This window comes from Mobula hypostoma, chromosome 13 (genome assembly GCF_963921235.1).
Source record: "Mobula hypostoma chromosome 13, sMobHyp1.1, whole genome shotgun sequence".
In the NCBI taxonomy this organism is placed as follows: Eukaryota; Metazoa; Chordata; class Chondrichthyes; order Myliobatiformes; family Myliobatidae; genus Mobula; species Mobula hypostoma.
Genome location: NC_086109.1, coordinates 61,227,754 through 61,250,680, shown reverse-complemented (window position 1 = coordinate 61,250,680; position 22,927 = coordinate 61,227,754). Strand labels below are relative to the sequence as shown.

Sequence of the window (22,927 nt, the reverse complement as noted above, 5' to 3'; positions counted from 1 at the left end):
GGTAGGTGTGAAATAAACAGAATTGTTAGATGAGAAATGATTAATACTTGTGAAAACATGCAAATACAAGTCACTGGGTTAATCTCCTGAGGCTTGACTTGATTTTTTTGTCTCTACCTTTTCTTAACCAATCTGAGTTGGATTGGCAATCTGTTTCTTGTCTTCCATTTCTTACTCAGTTTAGGTGCCTATACTTTGGCAGCTTGCTCGAACTCACAAATCTCAAAATTAAAGTTAACTTCAAAATACCGTATTTATTGATAAATCAAAACAAAACTTGAACTTTATTCAAATTTAATAAACCAGAATGTACACAAGTACAAAGGAGTTAAGAATTTTGCATGGAGCTTTAAAGTTACAAACGTGCAATGCAAAAGATGGAAAATAATAGATAAATATTAAATTGCATCACAGTTTAAAACCTAAAAATAAACTAATTGTCCCAATGTGAGACTCACTACAGATGTGGAGATATTTTGGCTATGAAAATAGTCTTCCTCAAAATTGCGAACACATCCAATTTGAAACTGCAAATCTTTGACAAACAAAATTAAGTTTCTCGCACTTAAGTTTCCACTGCATATAATTGATCTATGTTCAAAGCAAAATATAGTTTAGAAATTTTCCCTTAAAATCCTAGTTGGTGTGACAAGTAATTAGCTTAATATGTATAGATAATGGAAAATGGAAGTAGTAAAGATGGCACACTAAGGGTTCAGTTTTCATGACAATACTCTACAAGGTGCTAGACTCTGAAATAACAAGCAGGAAACAATTGACAAGGTATATGATACTGTCTGGGACATCAGTTAGGACCTCCCAGTGTAAACAAATCTAGGCCTCTCCACATTGATCCAAAATAAAACTGTGGCTTGCAACTCCAATATGTGATACATTGTCTAGGGGAAGGCTTCAGGATCCAGGGCACTTTAATAAAATGAATGATTATTACAGAGCAAATTGAAACAGCTTTCTTCACTTGTTAATGTGGAAATGGTATTGTGGAACAAGAGTTTTTGTATGTCACACAAAACATAATCAAAGAATGAGAAAACTGAAGGGCAACGTAGAAACTACAAACATTTGTAATTCCACATTCGGTTGATCCATTTCTATTTAAATATTTAAAAAGTGAGTCTATGAGCATTTTCCCAGTCACTGAAATAGTATGGATGGGATTTTTTTTTGTTGATAACAAGCTATGGCTCTTATCTATTAGAATGCACATGTGCAATATTCTGTTCTGGACTGGAAAATTAACCTAGATTTGTGCGCAGCTAGCTCTTGAAACCATGAGGCAGTTACTGGAAAGTTAAAGGATTGTTAAATTTCTACAAAGTTCTTGCTGAATGACTTCAGTATTTCTTTGGATGTTCTCATCTTCTTCTGCCGATGAAACTCACTAAGCTTAACTCACAGGGGTTGGCAGAAAATATGGAAAGAGGCTTAAACGATTAATATTTGACAAAGAAGCACACAAGTGTACCCTGTATGTGGTGAGGTTGCAAGATCAGTTGTTCAGGTACCACCTTATCAATTAACAAAGAATCTATTGGCCTTGGTTAGACTTTTCTGCAAATTAATGCTACAAAATATTGAAATGTCATAAAGATGAGATCAGAAGACAACCATGCAAAGTGAAAGAAGGAAATCAACCATAGCTTTTGAAAATTTAAAGTGTTACATTGAAGCCACTATTAAACTACCTCCATTTTTGAGTGAAGAGCCCATTTCTTCTGAAAGTTTTTTTCTATCGTTGTTTCCATAACAACTCAGTTCTTGAGATCACACCATCAATAAACATTGCTCCAACACTCCATCAATACATATACAAACATTTTCTTCTTGACAACTTTTCCTTCAACGTTAGCTCTAATAAAGCATCCCATGGTTAACTCGGTTTGCAGTAAATGAATAGCTACACACATATACAGATGTCTAGGGAGCTCACTTGGGCTCAAATGAAATACTTTTTATAAAAAAAAGCTGGACTGACATCAGTTGGGAAGGGATTGACTGTTGGGAGGGTGGCCTTGCAGTGTTGGATCCACAATCTAAGTAAAGAAACGTATTCAATGGAAGAACTGGACGACGAGGTAGAATTTTCAAAATCAAGCACCAGTACAAGAACATTAGATGGTGATGGCTTGAAGAGAAAAAAAAATCAGCTTTCAGAGAAAAGGCAGCTCTGCGAATAATGCACACAAAGACGAGACAGCAATCTTAAAGATATGGTTCATTCCCCTCTGCTTGAATTGCCTGTGAAGTATTTTATGGCCAAATCAAAGGCCAAAGTCTACACTTTGTGATCAGGATGGAGTGTTGGAGTCTGCATCCTGAGGAAAGTCATCAATTTAAAGGATGAACCTGTATTTCCTTTCTATGCAAACATTATAAAAGTATTAAAAATCCCTACATTCTAGATCTATGGCTCAAATAAGTGTACTACATGAATGGAGGAGCTTAAGTTGTGGAGGAGGGCTTGTACGGCAGATGAAAACAATACTTTTTTAAAAAAAAACGGCTGTGTGCATGCGACTTAGAACACAACTACAAGTTGAAGTTGCTGCAGAGGGGCCAAAACAAACCAGCAACATTCGGCAATGGGAGAATGGCATGGCAATGATAAGAGAATCACAGAAATGACTGACTCAAATCAGCGAGCCACCAATCAAGTACCTCCACAAAAAAGCCAAGCCCTCCTAGATATACACATTCATTGAAAAACTAATCATAACTTAGTCATAACTTCACAAGGTTGCCGTCTAAAATCTATACACTCTGACAAAAAAGGAACAAAGTTAACAACCAAATGAAATCTTGATACACTAGTTCATTGACTAAATGTCAAAAAGTTATGGATTAACAACTTAGTCAGTGTGCAATAGCCTGACAATTAAGTGGGCTCAAACCCTTTTAAATATTATAGCCAAATCATTCACATTATAAAAGTTAGATCTAGAAAATTTTGGGGAGCTGGACAGTCATGATATTGGGTTGATTCCCGTTACCCCACCTCCATGCTCTAACTGGAGCAATGTACATTAAACAATGTAATTCTTTAATCATCCTAACATTCACTAGCATATTAAATAGGGCCTGTGCAGCCAGCAACACTGATGTGAACACTCAGTTCCATTATTCAATGTAAAATGTTTTCTGTAAAACAATTATGTACAATATAATCAATTTGCTTTATAAAAACATTAAAAAATAAATTAGAAAGTTCTCCAGCTAAGCTGGATGTTATGCTGTCCTCTTTGAACTATCAAGTGTGCTGATGTTGCTGGGACTGGACTGCTGTTTCTCTAACCACAGTTCTGCCAGCTGCTGTGTGGAGCCGTAGGTTGAGGCTCTGGAGGCCAAGCACATTTTGTACTGATTTGGTTCCAAGTTTGGATCACAGTAGATTGGATGGTGGATGTGAACGATTCCGACTTCTTGACTCCTGAATGGTTTTAAACCAACCTGAATGACTTTGTTGTAGAGATCCACATCCTCCATTCCCCAGCCTTGGATTGAGATGTTAAATCCACCAGCAAGTAAAAGATCACTTTTGTAAATGCATGAGATCCCAAACCCATAATATCTCCAGAATCCAGTATTTTTTGTAAAAGCAGAATTGTTATTATTGGGAGATTTCCCTGCATGTACAATCTTTGGGTCAAATTGGGTAAAGATAACTGGGAAGTACACTTGCTTCCCTGGTGCAGCATTATTTCTGCAACGCTGCAGAAAATCTATTGAAAAAATCAAGTCAACATCACAAAATAAAAGTAGAGAATCATTACTAAACTGGGCAGCTCCGTAATGCAGCGCAAGAGCCCTGGAAAACTCTCCAGGTACTGGAAGAACCTGGATCTCTGCTTTGGGATATTTCACTTGATAATCTCTTGTCAATTCCAATTGCTTTGCTTTATCTGGATTGGAATCAGAATTGAGTAGCAATATAACTAATTTGACATTTTGATTTGAAATCAGACAAGTCCTTTCAAAGTTTTCCATGAATCTCACGAACATTTCAAAACGACCAGACAGAGGGACCAAGATGTTGATTTTCTGGTCTTTGGGCTTCTCTTGCCCAACATTACTTGCTCCAAGTTGGAAGGGAACAAATATCTTCAGTGGGTTTGAGAGGATGGAGAAAGATTGAGAGATCCTGTTAATGCTGTTGGCCAAATCTGTCGCATCAATCTCTTTACTCTCAGAAAACTGGACCTTGCTGAAAGTTTGCTGCAGGTAAGCATGCCTCCTCACTGGGACAGTCATCTTCTTTCCCTTGTGCTTTTTATAGAGAAGGAGCAGGTCAAGTACATACTCTGCTCCATACATAGGGTTAACCCTTCTGTAACCGTACTGAATTTCTTTAAAGTCAATAATCCGTCCCCTGGACTTAGCATTCGCATTGATCATTTCCATCACCTGCATGACAATGTCATTCAAAGCTTCTTTCTGAGACAAATCCATCCCTCTTCTCGGTGGCTCTCCATCAAATGCTGAATAAAGGTACTTCCCCGTCAGGAACTCCCATTCCAGAACCTCTTCCCTGTGCTGAGGTTGGAACCGCATGAAGGAAGGTGGAATTCCCAAGTGAATGTCATCTTTGTGAAGTTCAGTGTTGCTGTATTTGCCCATCAGCACAATCTCCCGGTGAAGCTGGATAGTGCGATGGCGAAGCTCCGAGATCCGACGACTCAGCATGTAGCTGTGAAGCCGGTATTGATACTCTGGGCTCTTGTTCGGATGTAGAGTGATTGCCCGCTGGATCTTGCTGTTGTGGAGGTTCTGTATATAGCCCTTCTTATTCTGTTCATAGTTTTCATAAAACAACTGCTGCATCTGTGAAGAAAGAGAAGACACTGAAATTATAAATGCAGAGGTGTACATTGTGCTTTCTCTATACAGACAGAAAATAGCGGGCCAATTGTCTCTAAACCTGCTCCACCTTTCAATACAATTATTGCTGATTCAGAACTGGTTTCAGTTTTGTTCCCACATCCTTGGTTTCTCTAACACTAAGAAAAGGAAATGCAATATTCTGGGTGCATAATAATTCCTACAGTCACCCTCCAGAACGTGCCATAAACAGTCATTTAGCCTCAGAGTGGTGAAACCATAGGGAGTTGCTGAGCCAAGTACAAAGTTGTACCTCTGAGCCAACATTCAATGTACTCAGGCCAATATGGAGACAGCGATCAGGAGTAGCTCTCCTGGTCCACTACTGCCAGACATCAGCCAAGAACAGACTGGGCTACAGTTGGGCCCATTTTGGCCTGTGTTGCTCAGGAATAGTGCACTGATTTACTCACTGCCGGTTTAATCTTCTATTGGCCCAAGCTGCTATTCAAAATGTATAGTGATAAACTTCTGCTCATTACTTAGGAACCTTCTGCAGTAATCACCTATGGAAAACCTGATCAGTAACATGCATTGTGAGAAAAAAAATAACTTGCATCTCCAATGACCTTGAAATAGGCAGATGGAAAACATCAAACTGCAATATTTTCAGCCTACAGAGGAGAGGTTGACACCCTGACACAGTGGCGCCAAGCTAACAGCCTCTCCCTCAATGTCCAAAAAACAAAAGAGCTGATTGTGGATTACAGGAGAAGTGGAGACAGGCTTGCCCTGATCAACATCAATGGGAATGCAGTTAAGGGGGTGAGTAGTTTCAAGTTTCTCAGTATACACATCACTGAAGATCTCACCTGGACTGTACACACTGGCTGTGTGGCAAAAAAAAGCACAACAGCGTTTCTTCCACTTCAGGCAACTGAAGAAGTTTGCCATGAGACCCCAAATCCATAAGATTTTCTACAGGGGCACCACTGAGAGTATCCTGACTGGCTGTACTACCACCTGGTACAGAAACTGCACCAACCTTGATCGCTGGGCACGGCAGAGAGTGGTACAGACAGCCCAGGGCATCTGTGGATGTAAACTTCCCTCCACTGAGGACATTTACAGCAGTAGGTACATAAGGAAGGCCTGTAAGATCATCGGGGACACCAGTCACCCCAACCGTAAACTAATTCAGCTGCTTCCATCTGGCAAATAGTACCTCAGTATTAAAGCCAGGATCAAAAGGCTACGGGACAGCTTCTTTCTACAAGATATTAGATTTACAAATTCACATATCTGTGCATTGTGACTGAGTCATAACGCAAAGATTTTTACTCCCCCACGTTGTGGGACAGATTTAAGATTTAAATAAATTCAGATCAATTGCACATCAATTCCACAAGCCAATAATAGCCATCCATTGGTCTCGTGAGACCATGGATTTGCGCCTTGGAAGGTTTCCAGGGTGCAGGCCAGGGCAAGGTTGTATGGAAGACCAGCAGTTGTCCATGCTGCAAGTCTCCCCTCTCCACGACACCAATATTGTCCAAGGGAAAGGCATTAGGACCCATACAGCTTGGCACCGATGTCGTCGCAGAGCAATGTGTGGTTAAGTGCCTTGCTCAAGGACACACACGCAGCCTCAGCTAAGTCTTGAACTAACGATCTTCAAATCACTAGACGAACACCTTAACCACTCGGCCATGCGCCAATAATCCTCCCTAATTATAACAGAAACTAAAAATGTATGGAATTTTTGCAACAGCTTTATTAGAGCAGAAGCTTTTGGGCCTAATCTTCCTCTGAGCTCTGTTGATGGCCCTGCAAAAGTTCACTACATACAGCAGCATCTCAGCTTCATTCACCCAACGACTGATTCAGTCCATGACCCTCCACATAGTCACATATTTCATTTGTCTTGTACCTTGAAGAAGCTGAGTAGTTTTAATTGGCTTGTATAGCTTGAAAACTGTATTAGAGATGGAAAATACTAGCAGCACAATTACAGTAGTTCTGATGAAAGGTCATTGACCCGAAATATAATGGCTTCACTCTTCACAGATGCAGTCTAGCTGCTGACTATAGCCAGCATTTACCACTTTCATTCCAGAAAAAGTAAATTTAGCCCTGTGTAAATTTTCCAGGAAAGCTTGAGGGTAGAGTAAAGTCCTGCATCGAGATATGTGGAAAACTAAGGGGACAGTTCTCAATACCAGTGGATGTTTCATGAATTGCCTGTCACACACCGGTGATCCTGATTCAGAGAGGTACTTAAACAATGTTTAGCCAAATGACTTGTAGTGGCTTTCTATATTGTTTCTTGATCTACTGCATTTAAACAAATTTAAAACACACTTCATAGCTTCGGGGTCTAATTCAGAGCCTCCTCTTGTGCCAAACATGACCACGTTACTAACTGTATCATGCGCCTAGGTCTAATTCTTCAAGCTTCAAAATGCCACATACACAACTTGAAATACTTACGTGTTCCCTTCTTATTTTAATAAAGCTGCTTAAAGGGAGTGTGAACGAGAATTGCTTCAAGCTGACGTATCAAGGAATAGAACTGAGCTGATTCCAACGCTGGTTCAGGGTAGAGTGGTGATGCAGTGGTTAACCGACCAGACTAGTAACCCGAGACCAATTATCCAGAGACATGGGGATGTGAATTTTAATTCCAGATTAATTGGGAATTAAAAACAAAACTAGTTACAATGGTAACCACAGAAGTCCGCAATACTGAAGTTAACTGCTTTTCTGTCTGCTCAGCCTTTGCCTGAACAGCATAATTACAGTTTTGTTTTAAATTTTATGATTTGTAGCACGTGTGGCATTCTGGCTTTTGTTTTAGTGTCTCCCGTGGATGAATTATTCAACACAAAACACGCACACAGGTGTTTATGTGTTTATGGGTTGGAACCTGCTGAGAAATGCCAAAAGTCTTGCACAACACTGTCTGTGTTTCTCAGGGTCACAAAGGTCAGGCCTCCCCTGTGGACATGGGAACCTTAAGCATCCTGGACTAGCTTCTGCAGTTCTTTCCCAGCTGAATCTGTGCAGAGCACAGGGTTGCTAGTACTGCCTGCTCCATTCAACTCTTTGGAAACAGAGGATCTGAGGAAGAAAGGTAAAATAAACACAAACACCAGGGACACACTGCAGGTCAGGGAAGTGGTGTGAACGGTTCACGTTGATGACCTTGCATTGGAACAGGAGAAGTGAGAAAATGAGTGTTTCAAATTGCAGAGGATACAGGGTAGAGGAAACAAAGAACAGGAACATCTGTGACAAACTGGAGACCAAATTGTCCTGATACTATACAGTACATGATTCATGTTTATGTCATGATGGGTAGGAACAAGGCAATTTGGGGAAAATTACTGGGTGGGTGTGCATCTTATTGAAAGATTTCTATTTTCATTAGGAGTCTGCTTTTATATATAGGCACCCGTTAGTCTCATGAGACCATGGATTTGCGCCATGGAAAGTTTCCAGGGCGCAGGCCTGGGCAAGGTTGTATGGAAGACCAGCAGTTGCCCATGCTGCAAGTCTCCCCTCTCCACACCACCAATGTTGTCCAAGGGAAGGGCGATAGGACCCATACAGCTTGGCACCGGTGTCGTTGCAGAGCAATGTGTGGTTAAGTGCCTTGCTCAAGGACACAACACGTTGCCTTAGCCAAGGCTCGAACTAGCGACCTTCAAATCACTAGACGAACGCCTTAACCACTTGGCCACGCGCCAACATGGGGTCTGCTTAATAATTCACATTAATACAAATGGATATCACCATGTTAAATGCAATCTTTTATATAAATTGACCTGTCTTCATTCTTAAACTTGTTAAACTAAACTACTATAAACTGAATGTTCTGAGCAGGATGAGTTCTGCAGGCACATCAGTCTGACTCCAAAGTACAAATATGCCCTCCAGTAACAAAGATTCATAGCAAGATCCTGGAAAATCTGGTCTACTTCTCCTTTCTAAATGCCATCTCCTGCTATCTGTCCTCACTAATACTTTTTACAGGCACTGTACATAAAGACCATCTCCGAAGCTGTCTGTGCCAAAGATTTCCACAAATCACTCCCTGGCTAAAGAAATTCCTCCTAATCTCCATTCTAAAAGGACGCCACTCTGTTCTGAGGCAGTGTCCTCTGGTCTTAGTCTCTCCCAACATAGGAAACAGCCTCTCCAGATTAATTCCATCAAGGCCTTTCAGCATTCGATAGGTTTCAATGAGGTCATCCCTCATTCTTCTGGTGAATACAGGCTCAGATCCATCAAATATTCTTCATATGACAAGCCATTCAATCCTGGAATAATTTTTGTGAACCTTTGTACCCTCTCCAGTTTCTGCATATCCATTCTAAGATAAGGGGCCCAAAACTGCTCACAATACTCCAAGTGAGACCTCACCACTGCTTTATAAAGTTGCAACATTACATTCTTGCTTTTATATTCTAGTCCTCTGGAAACTAGTGCTAACATTTTGTATTTGCCTTCCTCATCACAGATTCAACCTGCAAATTAACCTTCAGAGAATCACGTACAAGGACTCCCAAGTCCCTCTGCACCTCAGTGTTCTGTATTTTTGTTCCATTTAGAACACAGTCTACCCTTTCAGTTCTTCTACCAAAGTGCACAACCATACACTTCCTAAGACTGTATTTCATGTGCCACTTCTTTGCTCATTCTCCAAATCAATTCCCCATTTCCTCAAAACTATCTGCCCCTCCAGCTCTTCATATCATCTACAAACATTGTGACAAAGCCATCCATTCCATCATCCAACAAGGTTAGTCCTGACGAAGGGTCTCGGCCTGAAACGTCGACAGCACCTCTTCCTACAGATGCTGCTTGGCCTGCTGCGTTCACCAGCAACTTTGATGTGTGTTGCTTGAATTTTCAGCATCTGCAGAATTCCTGTTGTTTTAATTCCATCATCCAAATCATTGACACATAACATAAAAAGAATCGATCCCAACACAGACCCCTGTCGAACACCACTAGTCACTGACAGTCAACCAGAAAACATAGAAACATAGAAAATAGGTGTAGGATACATCAAAGTTGCTGGTGAACACAGCAGGCCAAGCAGCATCTGTAGGAAGAGGTGCAGTCGACGTTTCAGGCCGAGACCCTTCGTCAGGACTAACTGAAGGAAGAGTGAGTAAGGGATTTGAAAGTTGGAGGGGGAGGGGGAGATCCAAAATGATAGGAGAAGACAGGAGGGGGAGGGATAGAGCCGAGAGCTGGACAGGTGATAGGCAAAAGGGGATACGAGAGGATCATGGGACAGGAGGTCCGGGAAGAAAGACAAGGAGGGCGGGGTGACCCAGAGGACGGGCAAGAGGTATATTCAGAGGGACAGAGGGAGAAAAAGGAGAGTGAGAGAAAGAATGTGTGCATAAAAATGAGTAACAGATGGGGTACGAGGGGGAGGTGGGGCCTTAGTGGAAGTTAGAGAAGTCGATGTTCATGCCATCAGGTTGGAGGCTACCCAGACGGAATATAAGGTGTTGTTCCTCCAACCGGAGTGTGGCTTCATCTCCACAGTAGAGGAGGCTGTGGACAGACATGTCAGAATGGGAATGGGATGTGGAATTAAAATGTGTGGCCACTGGGAGATCCTGCTTTCTCTGGCGGACAGAGCGTAGATGTTCAGCAAAGCGGTCTCCCAGTCTGCGTCGGGTCTCGCCAATATATAAAAGGCCACATCGGGAGCACCGGACGCAGTATATCACCCCAGTCGACTCACAGGTGAAGTGATACCTCACCTGGAAGGACTGTTTGGGGCCCTGAATGGTGGTAAGGGAGGAAGTGTAAGGGCATGTGTAGCACTTGTTCTGCTTACACGGATAAGTGCCAGGAGGGAGATCAGTGGGGAGGGATGGGGGGGACGAATGGACAAGGGAGTTGTGTAGGGAGCGATCCCTGCGGAATGCAGAGAGATGGGGGGAGGGAAAGATGTGCTTAGTGGTGGGATCCCGTTGGAGGTGGCGGAAGTTACGGAGAATAATATGTTGGACCTGGAGGCTGGTGGAGTGGTAGGTGAGGACCAGGGGAACCCTATTCCTAGTGGGGTGGTGGGAGGATGGAGTGAGAGCAGATGTACGTGAAATGGGGGAGATACGTTTAAGAGCAGAGTTGATAGTGGAGGAAGGGAAGCCCCTTTCTTTAAAAAAGGAAGATATCTCCCTCATCCTAGAATGAAAAACCTCATCCTGAGAGCAGATGCAGCGGAGACGGAGGAATTGCGAGAAGGGGATGGCGTTTTTGCAAGAGACAGAGTGAGAAGAGGAATAGTCCAGATAGCTGTGAGAGTCAGTAGGCTTATAGTAGACATCAATGGATAAGCTGTCTCCAGAGACAGAGACAGAAAGATCTAGAAAGGGGAGGGAGGTGTCGGAAATGGACCAGGTAAACTTGAGGGCAGGGTGAAAGTTGGAGGCAAAGTTAATAAAGTCAACGAGTTCTGCATGCGTGCAGGAAGCAGCGCCAATGCGGTCGTCGATGTAGCGAAGGAAAAGTGGGGGACAGATACCAGAATAGGCACGGAACATAGATTGTTCCACAAACCCAACAAAAAGGCAGGCATAGCTAGGACCCATACGGGTGCCCATAGTTACACCTTTAGTTAGGAGGAAATGGGAGGAGCCAAAGGAGAAATTATTAAGAGTAAGGACTAATTCCGCTAGACGGAGCAGAGTGGTGGTAGAGGGGAACTGATCAGGTCTGGAATCCAAAAAGAAGCGTAGAGCTTTGAGACCCTCCTGATGGGGGATGGAAGTATATAAGGACTGGACATCCATGGTGAAAATAAAGCGGTGGGGGCCAGGGAACTTAAAATCATCGAAAAGTTTAAGAGCATGAGAAGTGTCACGAACATAGGTTGGAAGGGATTGAACAAGGGGTGATAAAACAGTGTCGAGGTATGCAACCTTCCTGATGGGGGATGGAAGTATATGGAAGGTTCCCCTGGTCCTCACCTACCACCCCACCAGCCTCCGGGTCCAACATATTATTCTCCGTAACTTCCGCCACCTCCAACGGGATCCCACCACTAAGCACATCTTTCCCTCCCCCCCCTCTCTGCATTCCGCAGGGATCGCTCCCTACACAACTCCCTTGTCCATTCGTCCCCCCCATCCCTCCCCACTGATCTCCCTCCTGGCACTTATCCGTGTAAGCGGAACAAGTGCTACACATGCCCTTACACTTCCTCCCTTACCACCATTCAGGGCCCCAAACAGTCCTTCCAGGTGAGGCATCACTTCACCTGTGAGTCGACTGGGGTGATATCCTGCGTCCGGTGCTCCCGATGTGGCCTTTTATATATTGGCGAGACCCGACGCAGACTGGGAGACCGCTTTGCTGAACATCTACGCTCTGTCCGCCAGAGAAAGCAGGATCTCCCAGTGGCCACACATTTTAATTCCACATCCCATTCCCATTCTGACATGTCTGTCCACGGCCTCCTCTACTGTGGAGATGAAGCCACACTCAGGTTGGAGGAACACCACCTTATATTCCGTCTGGGTAGCCTCCAACCTGATGGCATGAACATCGACTTCTCTAACTTCCACTAAGGCCCCACCTCCCCCTCGTACCCCATCTGTTACTCATTTTTATGCACACATTCTTTCTCTCACTCTCCTTTTTCTCCCTCTGTCCCTCTGAATATACCTCTTGCCCGTCCTCTGGGTCACCCCGCCCTCCTTGTCTTTCTTCCCGGACCTCCTGTCCCATGATCCTCTCGTATCCCCTTTTGCCTATCACCTGTCCAGCTCTCGGCTCTATCCCTCCCCCTCCTGTCTTCTCCTATCATTTTGGATCTCCCCCTCCCACTTTCAAATCCCTTACTCACTCTTCCTTCAGTTAGTCCTGACGAAGGGTCTCGGCCTGAAACGTCGACTGCACCTCTTCCTATAGATGCTGCATGGCCTGCTGCGTTCACCAGCAACTTTGATGTATGTTGCTTGAACTTCCAGCATCTGCAGAATTCCTGTTGTTTGCGTTAAATAGGTGCAGGAGTAGGCCATTCGGCCCTTCGAGCCTGCACCGCCATTTATTATGATCATGGCTGATCATCCAACTCAGAACCCCGCCCCAGCCTTCCCTCCATACCCCCTGATCCCCGTAGCCACAAGGGCCATATCTAACTCCCTCTTAAATATAGCCAATGAACTGGCCTCAACTGTTTCCTGTGGCAGAGAATTCCACAGATTCATCTCTCTCTGTGTGAAGAAGTTTTTCCTAATCTCGGTCCTAAAAGGCTTCCCCTTTATCCTCAAACTGTGACCCCTCGTTCTGGACTTCCCCAACATCGGGAACAATCTTCCTTCATCTGGCCTGTCCAATCCCTTTAGGATTTTATACATTTCAATCAGATCCCCCCTCAATCTTCTAAATTCCAACGAGTACAAGCCCAGTTCATCCAGTCTTTCTTCATATGAAAGTCCTGCCATCCCAGGAATCAATCTGGTGAACCTTCTTTGTACTCCCTCTATGGCAAGGATGTCTTTCCTCAGATTAGGGGACCAAAACTGCACACAATACTCCAGGTGTGGTCTCACCAAGGCCTTGTACAACTGCAGTAGTACCTCCCTGCTCCTGTACTCGAATCCTCTCGCTATAAACGCCAGCATAACATTCGCCTTTTTCACCGCCTGCTGTACCTGCATGCCCACTTTCAATGACTGGTGTATAATGACACCCAGGTCTCGTTGCACCTCCCCTTTTCCTAATCGGCCACCATTCAGATAATAATCTGTTTTCCTATTTTTGCCACCAAAGTGGATAACTTCACATTTATCCACATTAAATTGCATCTGCCATGAATTTGCCCACTCACCCAACCTATCCAAGTCACCCTGCATCCTCTTAGCATCCTCCTCACAGCTAACACTGCCACCCAGCTTCGTGTCATCCGCAAACTTGGAGATGCTGCATTTAATTCCCTCATCCAAGTCATTAATATATATTGTAAACAACTGTGGTCCCAGCACTGAGCCTTGCAGTACCCCACTAGTCACTGCCTGCCATTCTGAAAAGGTCCCGTTTATTCCCACTCTTTGCTTCCTGTCTGCTAACCAATTCTCCACCCACACCAATACCTTACCCCCAATACCGTGTGCTTTAAGTTTGCACACTAATCTCCTGTGTGGGACCTTGTCAAAAGCCTTTTGAAAATCCAAATATATCACATCCACTGGTTCTCCCCTATCCACTCTACTAGTTACATCCTCAAAAAATTCTATGAGATTCGTCAGACATGATTTCCTTTCACAAATCCACGCTGACTTTGTCCGATGATTTCACTGCTTTCCAAATGTGCTGTTATCACATCTTTGATAACTGACTCTAGCAGTTTCCCCACCACCGATGTTAGGCTAACCGGTCTATAATTCCCTGGTTTCTCTCTCACTCCTTTTTTGAAAAGTGGGGTTACATTAGCCACCCTCCAATCCTCAGGAACTAGTCCAGAATCTAAAGAGTTTTGAAAAATTATCACTGATGCATCCACTATTTCTTGGGCTACTTCCTTAAAGCACTCTAGGATGCAGACCATCTGGCCCTAGGGATTTATCTGCCTTTAATCCCTTCAATTTACCTAACACCACTTCCCTACTAACATGCATTTCACTCAGTTCCTCCATCTCACTGGACCCTCTGTCCCCTACTATTTCTGGAAGATTATTTATGTCCTCCTTAGTGAACACAGAACCAAAGTAATTATTCAATTGGTCTGCCATGTCCTTGCTCCCCATAATCAATTCACCTGTTTCTGTCTGCAGGGGACCTACATTTGTCTTTACCAGTCTTTTCCTTTTTACATATCTATAAAAGCTTTTACAGTCCGTTTTTATGTTCCCTGCCAGTTTTCTCTCATAATCTTTTTTCCCCTTCCTAATTAAGCCCTTTGTCTTCCTCTGCTGAACTCTGAATTTCTCCCAGTCCTCAGGTGAGCCACTTTCTCTGGCTAATTTGTATGCTTCTTCTTTGGAATTGATACTATCCCTAATTTCTCTTGTCATCCACGGGTGCACTACCTTCCTTGATTTATTCTTTTGCCAAACTGGGATGAACAATTGTTGTAGTTCATCCATGCAACCTTTAAATGCTTGCCATTGCATATCCACCGTCAATCCTTTAAGTGTCATTTGCCAGTCTATCTTAGCTAATTCACGTCTCATACCTTCAAAGTTACCCCTCTTTAAGTTCAGAACCTTTGTTTCTGAATTAACTATGTCACTCTCCATATTAATGAAGAATTCCACCATATTATGGTCACTCTTAGCCAAGGGGCCTCTCACGACAAGATTGCTAATTAACCCTTCCTCATTGCTCAAAACCCAGTCCAAAATAGCCTGCTCTCTCGTTGGTTCCTCGACATGTTGGTTCAAAAAACCATCCCACATACATTCCAAGAAATCCTCTTCCTCAGCACCTTTACCAATTTGGTTCACCCAATCTACATGTAGATTGAAGTCACCCATTATAACTGCTGTTCCTTTATTGCACACATTTCTAATTTCCTGTTTAATACCATCTCCGACCTCACTACTACTGTTAGGTGGCCTGTACACAACTCCCACCAGCGTCTTCTGCCCCTTAGTGTTACGCAGCTCTACCCATATCGATTCCACATCTTCCCAGCTTATGTCCTTCCTTTCTATTGCGTTAATCTCTTCTTTAACCAGCAACGCCACCCCACCTCCCCTTCCTTCATGTCTATCCCTCCTGAATATTGAATATCCCTGAAAGTTGAGCTCCCATCCCTGGTCACCCTGGAGTCATGTCTCTGTGATCCCAACTATATCATAATCATTAATAACAATCTGCACTTTCAATTCATCCACCTTATTCCGAATGCTCCTTGCATTGACACACAAAGCCTTCAGGCACTCTTTTACAACTCTCTTAGCCCTTATACAATTATGTTGAAAAGTGGCCCTTTTTAATGCTTGCCCTGGATTTGTCGGCCTGCCACTTTTACTTTTCTCCTTAGTACTTTTTGCTTCTACGCTCACTTTACACCCCTCTGTCTCTCTGCACTGGTTCCCATCCCCCTGTTGTGAACTAACCTCCTCACGCCTAGCCTCTTTAATTTGATTCCCACCCCCCAACCATTCTAGTTTAAAGTCACCTCAGTAGCCCCCGCTAATCTCCCTGCCAGGATATTGGTCCCCCTAGGATTCAAGTGTAACCCGTCCTTTTTGTACAGGTCACGCCTGCGCCAAAAGAGGTCCCAATGATCCAAAAACTTGAATCCCTGCCCCCTGCTCCAATCCCTCAGCCACGCATTTAACCTCCACCTCATCGCATTCCTACTCTCACTGTCGCGTGGCACAGGCAGTAATCCCGAGATTACTACCTTTGCGGTCCTTTTTCTCAACTCTCTTCCTAGCTCCCTATATTCTCCTTTCAGGACCTCATCCCTTTTCCTACCTATGTCATTGGTACCTATATGTACCACGACCTCTGGCTCCTCACCCTCCCACTTCAGGATATCTTGGACACGATCCAATATCCCGGACCCTGGCACCAGGGAGGCAAACTACCATCCGGGTCTCTGGACTGCGTCCACAGAATCGCTTATCTGACCCCCTTACTATCGAATCCCCAATCACAACTGCCCTCCTCTTCCTTGCCCTACCCTCCCTTTATTCCCACTCTTGGCCTCCCGCCAATCAGTCACTGCTTTATCCATGCTATAATCTTTCCTGTAATACCATGAGCTCATAGCTTGTTAAACAGCCTCATGTGTGGCAGCTTGTCAAAGGTCTTCTGAAAATCCAAGTACAAGATATTGACTGATTCTCCTTTGTCTATGTAAGGAGCTTTCGTCTTTTATGTTACTGCGTAGGCTAATTAAAATGGCTTCTTTGTTATGTTATACTTGGCAATGCTTCTTTGTAATGTTAAACGCTGAGAAAGTTCTTGCACTAGCAGCTTGTTTTGGGTTAGACTGTGATAAGATGATGTTACGAACCAATTGGGATAGTTGTTATGTTTTTGGTGTATCTGAAGATATCGTATGCGCAGAGTTTTGGGGCAGAAGGCGGGAGAGAGAGACAGAGGATGGACCAGGTGCTGAGAGTCCGCTAACGGGGTCGGACCCCGAGTGGGGCATTCGGCAAGGAGAGGAGACAGAGACAGGCTCGTGTGGAGCGTCTGGTCGACCACCGTTGTTGGTCCCAGGCGGCCAGTCGAGGTGGTCCAAGGGGTCACAGGGTGAAGAAGGTCCTTGAGCTCCAACTGTTTTGTGCACAAAGAGATTGAACTTTGCTAAGTGTGGTGCCTTTTATATTTTATTCTCTATTAATTATAGTTCCAGTAATATCTATAAACTGTAAATCATTTAATCATATCTGGTGTATTGTCTGTTATTTGGGCGGGGTGGGGTACATCACACACAAACTATTACCTAATTTGGCGGGGCCGAGGGCTGTTTCCCTAGACGACAGCGAGCCGAGCGACCCTGAGGCTGGCCAGGGGGGCTACATCTATCTTGCTTGTTATTTCTTCAAAGACTTCCGGCAGATTTATCAGGCAAGATTTTCCCTTGAGAAAACCAAGCTGACTATGGCCTTTTTATCATATGCCTCCAAGTGCCTTAAGACTTCATACGTAATAATCGACTCAAACATCTTCCCAACTACTGACGTTAGACTAACTGGCCTATAATTTCCTTCTTTTCCCAGTAGTCAACAATTTCAGTCCCCAGTCCATCGCCTCCTTTGCTGCCACGATGAGGCCACTCTCAGGTTGGAGGAGCAACCTCATTCTATCTAGGTAGACCCCAACTTGATGTCAGAAATAGCAATTTATCCAACTTCCAGTAACTTTTTTTCCCTTTTTTATTCCCCCCTCCTTTCCCTTCACTCTTTCCTCTTCTTCATCTCCCTATTCTGGCCTCTTACCTCTTCTCCTCGCCTGCCTATCACCTTCCCCTGATGCCTCTCCTCCTCCTGTTTCTCCCACCAACCACTCTCCTATCAGACTCCTTCTTCTCCAGCCCTCTGCCTTTTTCATTTATCATCTTCCTGCTTCTTACTTCATCCACCCTCACCTACCCACTTGGCTTCACATATCACTTCCTACCTTGCCCTCCTCCCCGTCCCTCCCACTTTCTTATTCGGCCGCCTTCTCCCTTCCTTAATGAAGGGTCTCAGCCTGAAATGTCGACTGTTGATTTCCATAAATGTTGCTTGACTCGCTAAGTCCCACCAGCATTTTGTGTGTGCACCCCTCAGCTAATCAACAAGATTCAAAACATAGGTCTCTGTACTCGCTTCTGAAACTAGAACTTTGACTTCCTCATCAGGGGGATCAGTAATAACATATTCGTCACACTGACACTCAACACAAACGCACCTCAATGATGTGTGCTTAGCCCACTGCTCTATTCCCTCTATACTTATGACTGTGTGGCTAGGCACAGCTCAAACACTACCTATAAATTCACCAACCATCATCAAAGTTGCTGGTGAACGCAGCAGGCCAAGCAGCATCTATAGGAAGAGCTGCAGTCGACGTTTCAGGCCGAGACCCTTCGTCAGGACAGGATAAGGACGGGATAAATTCACCAATGTCACCACTTTCAAATGGTGGTGAGGCAGACATTGGTTGGTTGAGTCAGCTCACAACAGCAACTTTGCTCCCAATGTCAGCAAGACCAAGAAATTGATTGTGGACTTCAGGACGGGGTAGTTGGGAGAACACGCACCAGTCCTCATTGAAGGGTCAGTGTCTATCCTGGGCTGAACACATTGATGCAATCATAAAGAAGCCACATCAGTGATATATTTAGAAGCTTGTGGAAGCAACCTAACAGGTTGCATTACAACCTGGAATGGAAGCTCCAATGCACAGGATTTAAAGGGACTGTAGAGGGTTATAGTCTAATCCAGATCTATCACAGGCACAACCATCTCCACCAAGGCCATCTTCGAAAGACAGTGTCTCAAGAAGGAGGGATCCATCATAAAGGATCCTCCCCATCCAGGACATTCCCTCTGCTCATTACTACCACTGGGGAGGTGGAAAACAAACCTGAAGACCCACACTCAGTAATTCAGGAATAGCTTCTTCCCTTTTGCCATCAGATTTCTGAATGGTCCTTGAACCCATTAACATGAGTTTGCTATTTCTCTTTTGTAGCTTGTAGCAATCCTTATATTCCACACTGTACTATTGTGACAAAAGAACATATTTCATGGCATTCGTCAGTGATAATAAACCTGATTCTCATTCCATATTTGATGACATAGTTGAGTGTGTCTACAGTGTCTTGGTCATTGAGGAAAAAGTGTCTTGGAGATCAAGACCTAACACAAAACTTGTGCCTCTGGGAAGCAATGACCCAGTCACTTCAAAATGCTTACGAAACCTGGCCTATCATCTGCAGGCACGTCACAGCACTGAACACTGAAAGCCATCATCATTATATTGTGCAAAACCCGCTGTGAAGAAAAATGTTATCAATATGAGCATCCTCTCCCTGACTTAGATCCCCTGCACTGAACTTATAACTGAACTCAGAATGATCCATTGAGTAGGCAATACGAATTGCATAACTAATATCAAGCTCCTGAAAGTGACACTTTTCCAGGGAAACGGGAAAGACTTCAAGGATGTATATGTAGTACTTAAGGCCCATTAACTACTGAGACTTCTTGACCCATGAATACTCAAAGTGGGGAAGGGTCATCATCTTTCACCACCCAAGCCAGCTACCTCAGAGGCATTGTGCATTTACTATATTGGTTCATCAATCACATCGGAAACCACACGTCAGGAGCAAACCACAGCAAGTGTGATGGGTATCTTTGTGATTTTTGTGGAACTTCACCGGATTCTGTTCTTGGTCGCATGTTTTTTTTCCTGGTGAGTTAATAATTTAAATCTTTTCTATTGGCATGACAAAGTAGTTTATGGATGATAGAAGCACCAGTTGTATGACTCAGACAGCAAAGATTTAGTAAGATATAGATGGTCTGACCAGTTGGGTAGAACAGCAGCAAATGAATAAAAAATAAATAGTAAGTGGTGTACCGTGTAGTAGTTGTTTACAGATTGCACAAGATAATAGAACAGCTGGTTAAAAAGGCATGTGGAGGTTTTCCTTTATTAACCAGTACAAAGAGCTTATGGCAGAACTGTACGTAACACCTATATGATCAGACTTGTATGGAGTTTTGGTCAGCACACTACAGGAGACCCACTACACTGCAGTGAGATGTTGCCAAGACTTTATAAATGTAGCCTGGAGGGAAGACTAGATAATGAAGGTTGGCTTTCTTTAGATCAGATGAGGCTGAAGAGACTCTAGAAAACCAATGGACACGGATAAAACTAATTGATGATACCTACTTCCGTTAGCAGATAGGTAAAACTAAATTGGGGTGGGGGGTACTTTAAAAGTAATCTGGAGAAGGAGAAGATGATTTTTCCCCATTCAAGACTAGTGGGATTTGTACCTCACTACCTGAAAAGTACTTGAATGTGAATATGAATTGCTGTGCCCTACAGGGCTAGGCACCTAGTGTTGGAAAATGGAATCCAGCTATTTCAACAAGTATAGGTACATTGGGTCAAATGGCCTTCAGCATCTACAGTTTCTATTACACTTGCAGCAAGTTGAGAAAAGTTATAGGGGTGACATCTGTAAATGTGAGAATTGTTGCCCAAGTAGGAGGCATGTTTTAATTTTACATTTAATTTTGCCAATTTTCAGAAGTCTGCTTGATAAAATGAAGTGATCTATCTGAATATAAGGCAAGCCAGATAATGAGATCTGCTCACATCAAGTCGGCTGCTTCAAGTTTCGTTTTTTTTAATTTATTCAGGATGCAGGATTATTGGTGGCAATTGTCTATCCCTAAATTGCCTCTGAGAATATGTGAAGTACCTGTCTGGAACCATTGCAACGTTTTACTGAAACTATTCCTACACTGCTGGGGGGTGGGGAAGTTCTGGAAAACAACAATGATCATTTCCAGATCAAGGCTGTGCATGTGACTCAGAGACAAGCCTTTTGGTGGAGTGCCTCATACACCTGTGTCAATATCACACTTCATGACGGAGGCTCTAGGTTTGAAAGATGTCAGCCCGTGTGAGTCTGTAGATAGTACACATTGGCACAGTGGTGTGTTGGATGGAATGACAATCAAGTGGGTTCGTGTCCATTGGACAGTGATACCAGAGCAGTACTCATTAAGGTAGGGGTAGGAAGGAATCCCACTGCCTTGAAGATAACAGAAAATTCAGATGCAGAGCAAAGTTTGTGATAGAATGGAATGAGATATATAATGACATTTTGTTTTAAAGTGAGGGAAGTATGGATCCAGGCCTGAATTAATCACACCAAAAGAATCATTCAGAAAAAAAAAATCAGTGGGAGTTATAAACAACCAGGAATTGCTAAGTCAGAAGTATAAAATGTCAGAGTGAACTTAAGTTTTCCTTAAATTTCACTGGAACTGTTACAAGGGAAAAGACAGAGCAATTAGAGCAAATATAGAATAGAAAATTAAGTGATGACTTGACCAGGGCTGAGGTCAAGGTTTACCCACTGAACAAGTACTCAGCGAAGCACTTAGCCACTGTCGGCTTGGTGTCACTAAACGGGACCGCTTCACTATGGAGCTATGAGGGAGGAGCTGGCCAAAGTTCAATGGAACAATACCCTAGCAGGGATGACAGTGGAACAACAATAGCAGGTATTTCTGGGAATAATGCAGAAGGTGCAGGATCAGTTCATTCCAAAGAGGAAGAAAGATCCTAAAGGGAGTAAGGGGAGGCCATGGCTGACAAGGGAAGTAAAGGACAGTATAAAGATAAAAGAGAAGTATAACATAGCAAAAACAAGTGGGAAGCCGGAGGATTGGGAAACTTTTAAAGAGCAACAGAAGATAACTAAAAAGGTAATACGTGGAGAAAAAATGAGGTACGAGGGCAAACTAGCCAAGAATATAAAGGAGGATAGTAAAAGCTTCTTTAGGTATGTGAAAAGGTAAAAAAATAGTTAAGACCAAAATTGGGCACTTGGAGACAGAAACAGGTGAATTTATTATGGGGAAAAAGGAAATGGCAGAGGAGTTGAACAGGTACTTTGGATCTGTCTTCACTAGAGAAGATACAAAAAAATCTCCCAGATGTAATAGTGGCCAAAGGACCTAGGGTAATGGATGAACAGAAGGAAATTTATATTAGGCAGGAAATGGTGTTGGATAGACTGTTGGGTCTGAAGGCTGATAAGACTCTGGGACCTGATGGTCTGCATCCCAGCGTACTTGAGGAGGTGGCTTTAGAAATCGTGGACGCATTGGTAATCACTTTCCAATGTTCTATAGATTCAGGATCAGTTCCTGTGGATTGGAGGGTGGCTAATGTTGTCCCACTTTTCAAGAAAGGAGGGAGAAAGAAAACAGGAAATTACAGACCGGGGGGTTAGCCTGACGTCAGTGGTGGGAAAAATGCTGGAGTCAATTATAAAAGATGAAATTACGACACATCTGGATAGCAGTAACAGGATAGGTCTGAGTCAGCATGGATTTACGAAGGGGAAACCGTGCTTGACTAAGCTTCTGGAATTTTTTAAGGATGTAACTATGAAAATGGACAAGGGATAGCCGGTGGATGTAGTGTACCTGGACTTTCAGAAAGCCTTTGATAAAGTCCCACATAGGAGATTAGTGGGAAAAATTAGGGCACATGGTATTGGGGGCAGAGTACTGACATGGATTGAAAATTGGCTGGCTGACAGGAAACAGAGTAGCGATTAACGGGTCCCTTTCGGAATGGCAGGCAGTGACCAGTGGGGTACCGCAGGGTTCGGTGCTGGGACTGCAGCTGTTTACAATACATATTAATGATTTAGATGAAGGGATTAAAAGTAACATTAGCAAATTTGCAGATGACACAAAGCTGGGTGGCAGTGTGAAATGTGAGGAGGATGTTATGAGAATGCAGGGCGACTTGGACAGGCTGGGTGATTGGGTAGATGCATGGCAGATGCAGTTTAATGTGGATAAATGTGAGGTTATCCACTTTGGTGGTAAGAACAGGAAGGGAG

At 43.5% G+C, this 22,927-nt stretch overlaps 1 protein-coding gene across 1 annotated transcript in view; it reads right to left on the bottom strand.

Annotated features, from left to right (window-relative positions):
* Window positions 1-256: 256 nt before the first annotated feature.
* Window positions 257-22,927, bottom strand: part of chsy1 (chondroitin sulfate synthase 1) — a 66,430-nt gene continuing 43,759 nt past the window's right edge. The window contains exon 2 of the mRNA XM_063065792.1: window positions 257-4,839. Within this exon, the coding sequence (XP_062921862.1) occupies window positions 3,247-4,839 (1,593 nt within the window). The 3' untranslated portion in view covers window positions 257-3,246. The remainder of the gene's footprint in view (window positions 4,840-22,927) is intronic.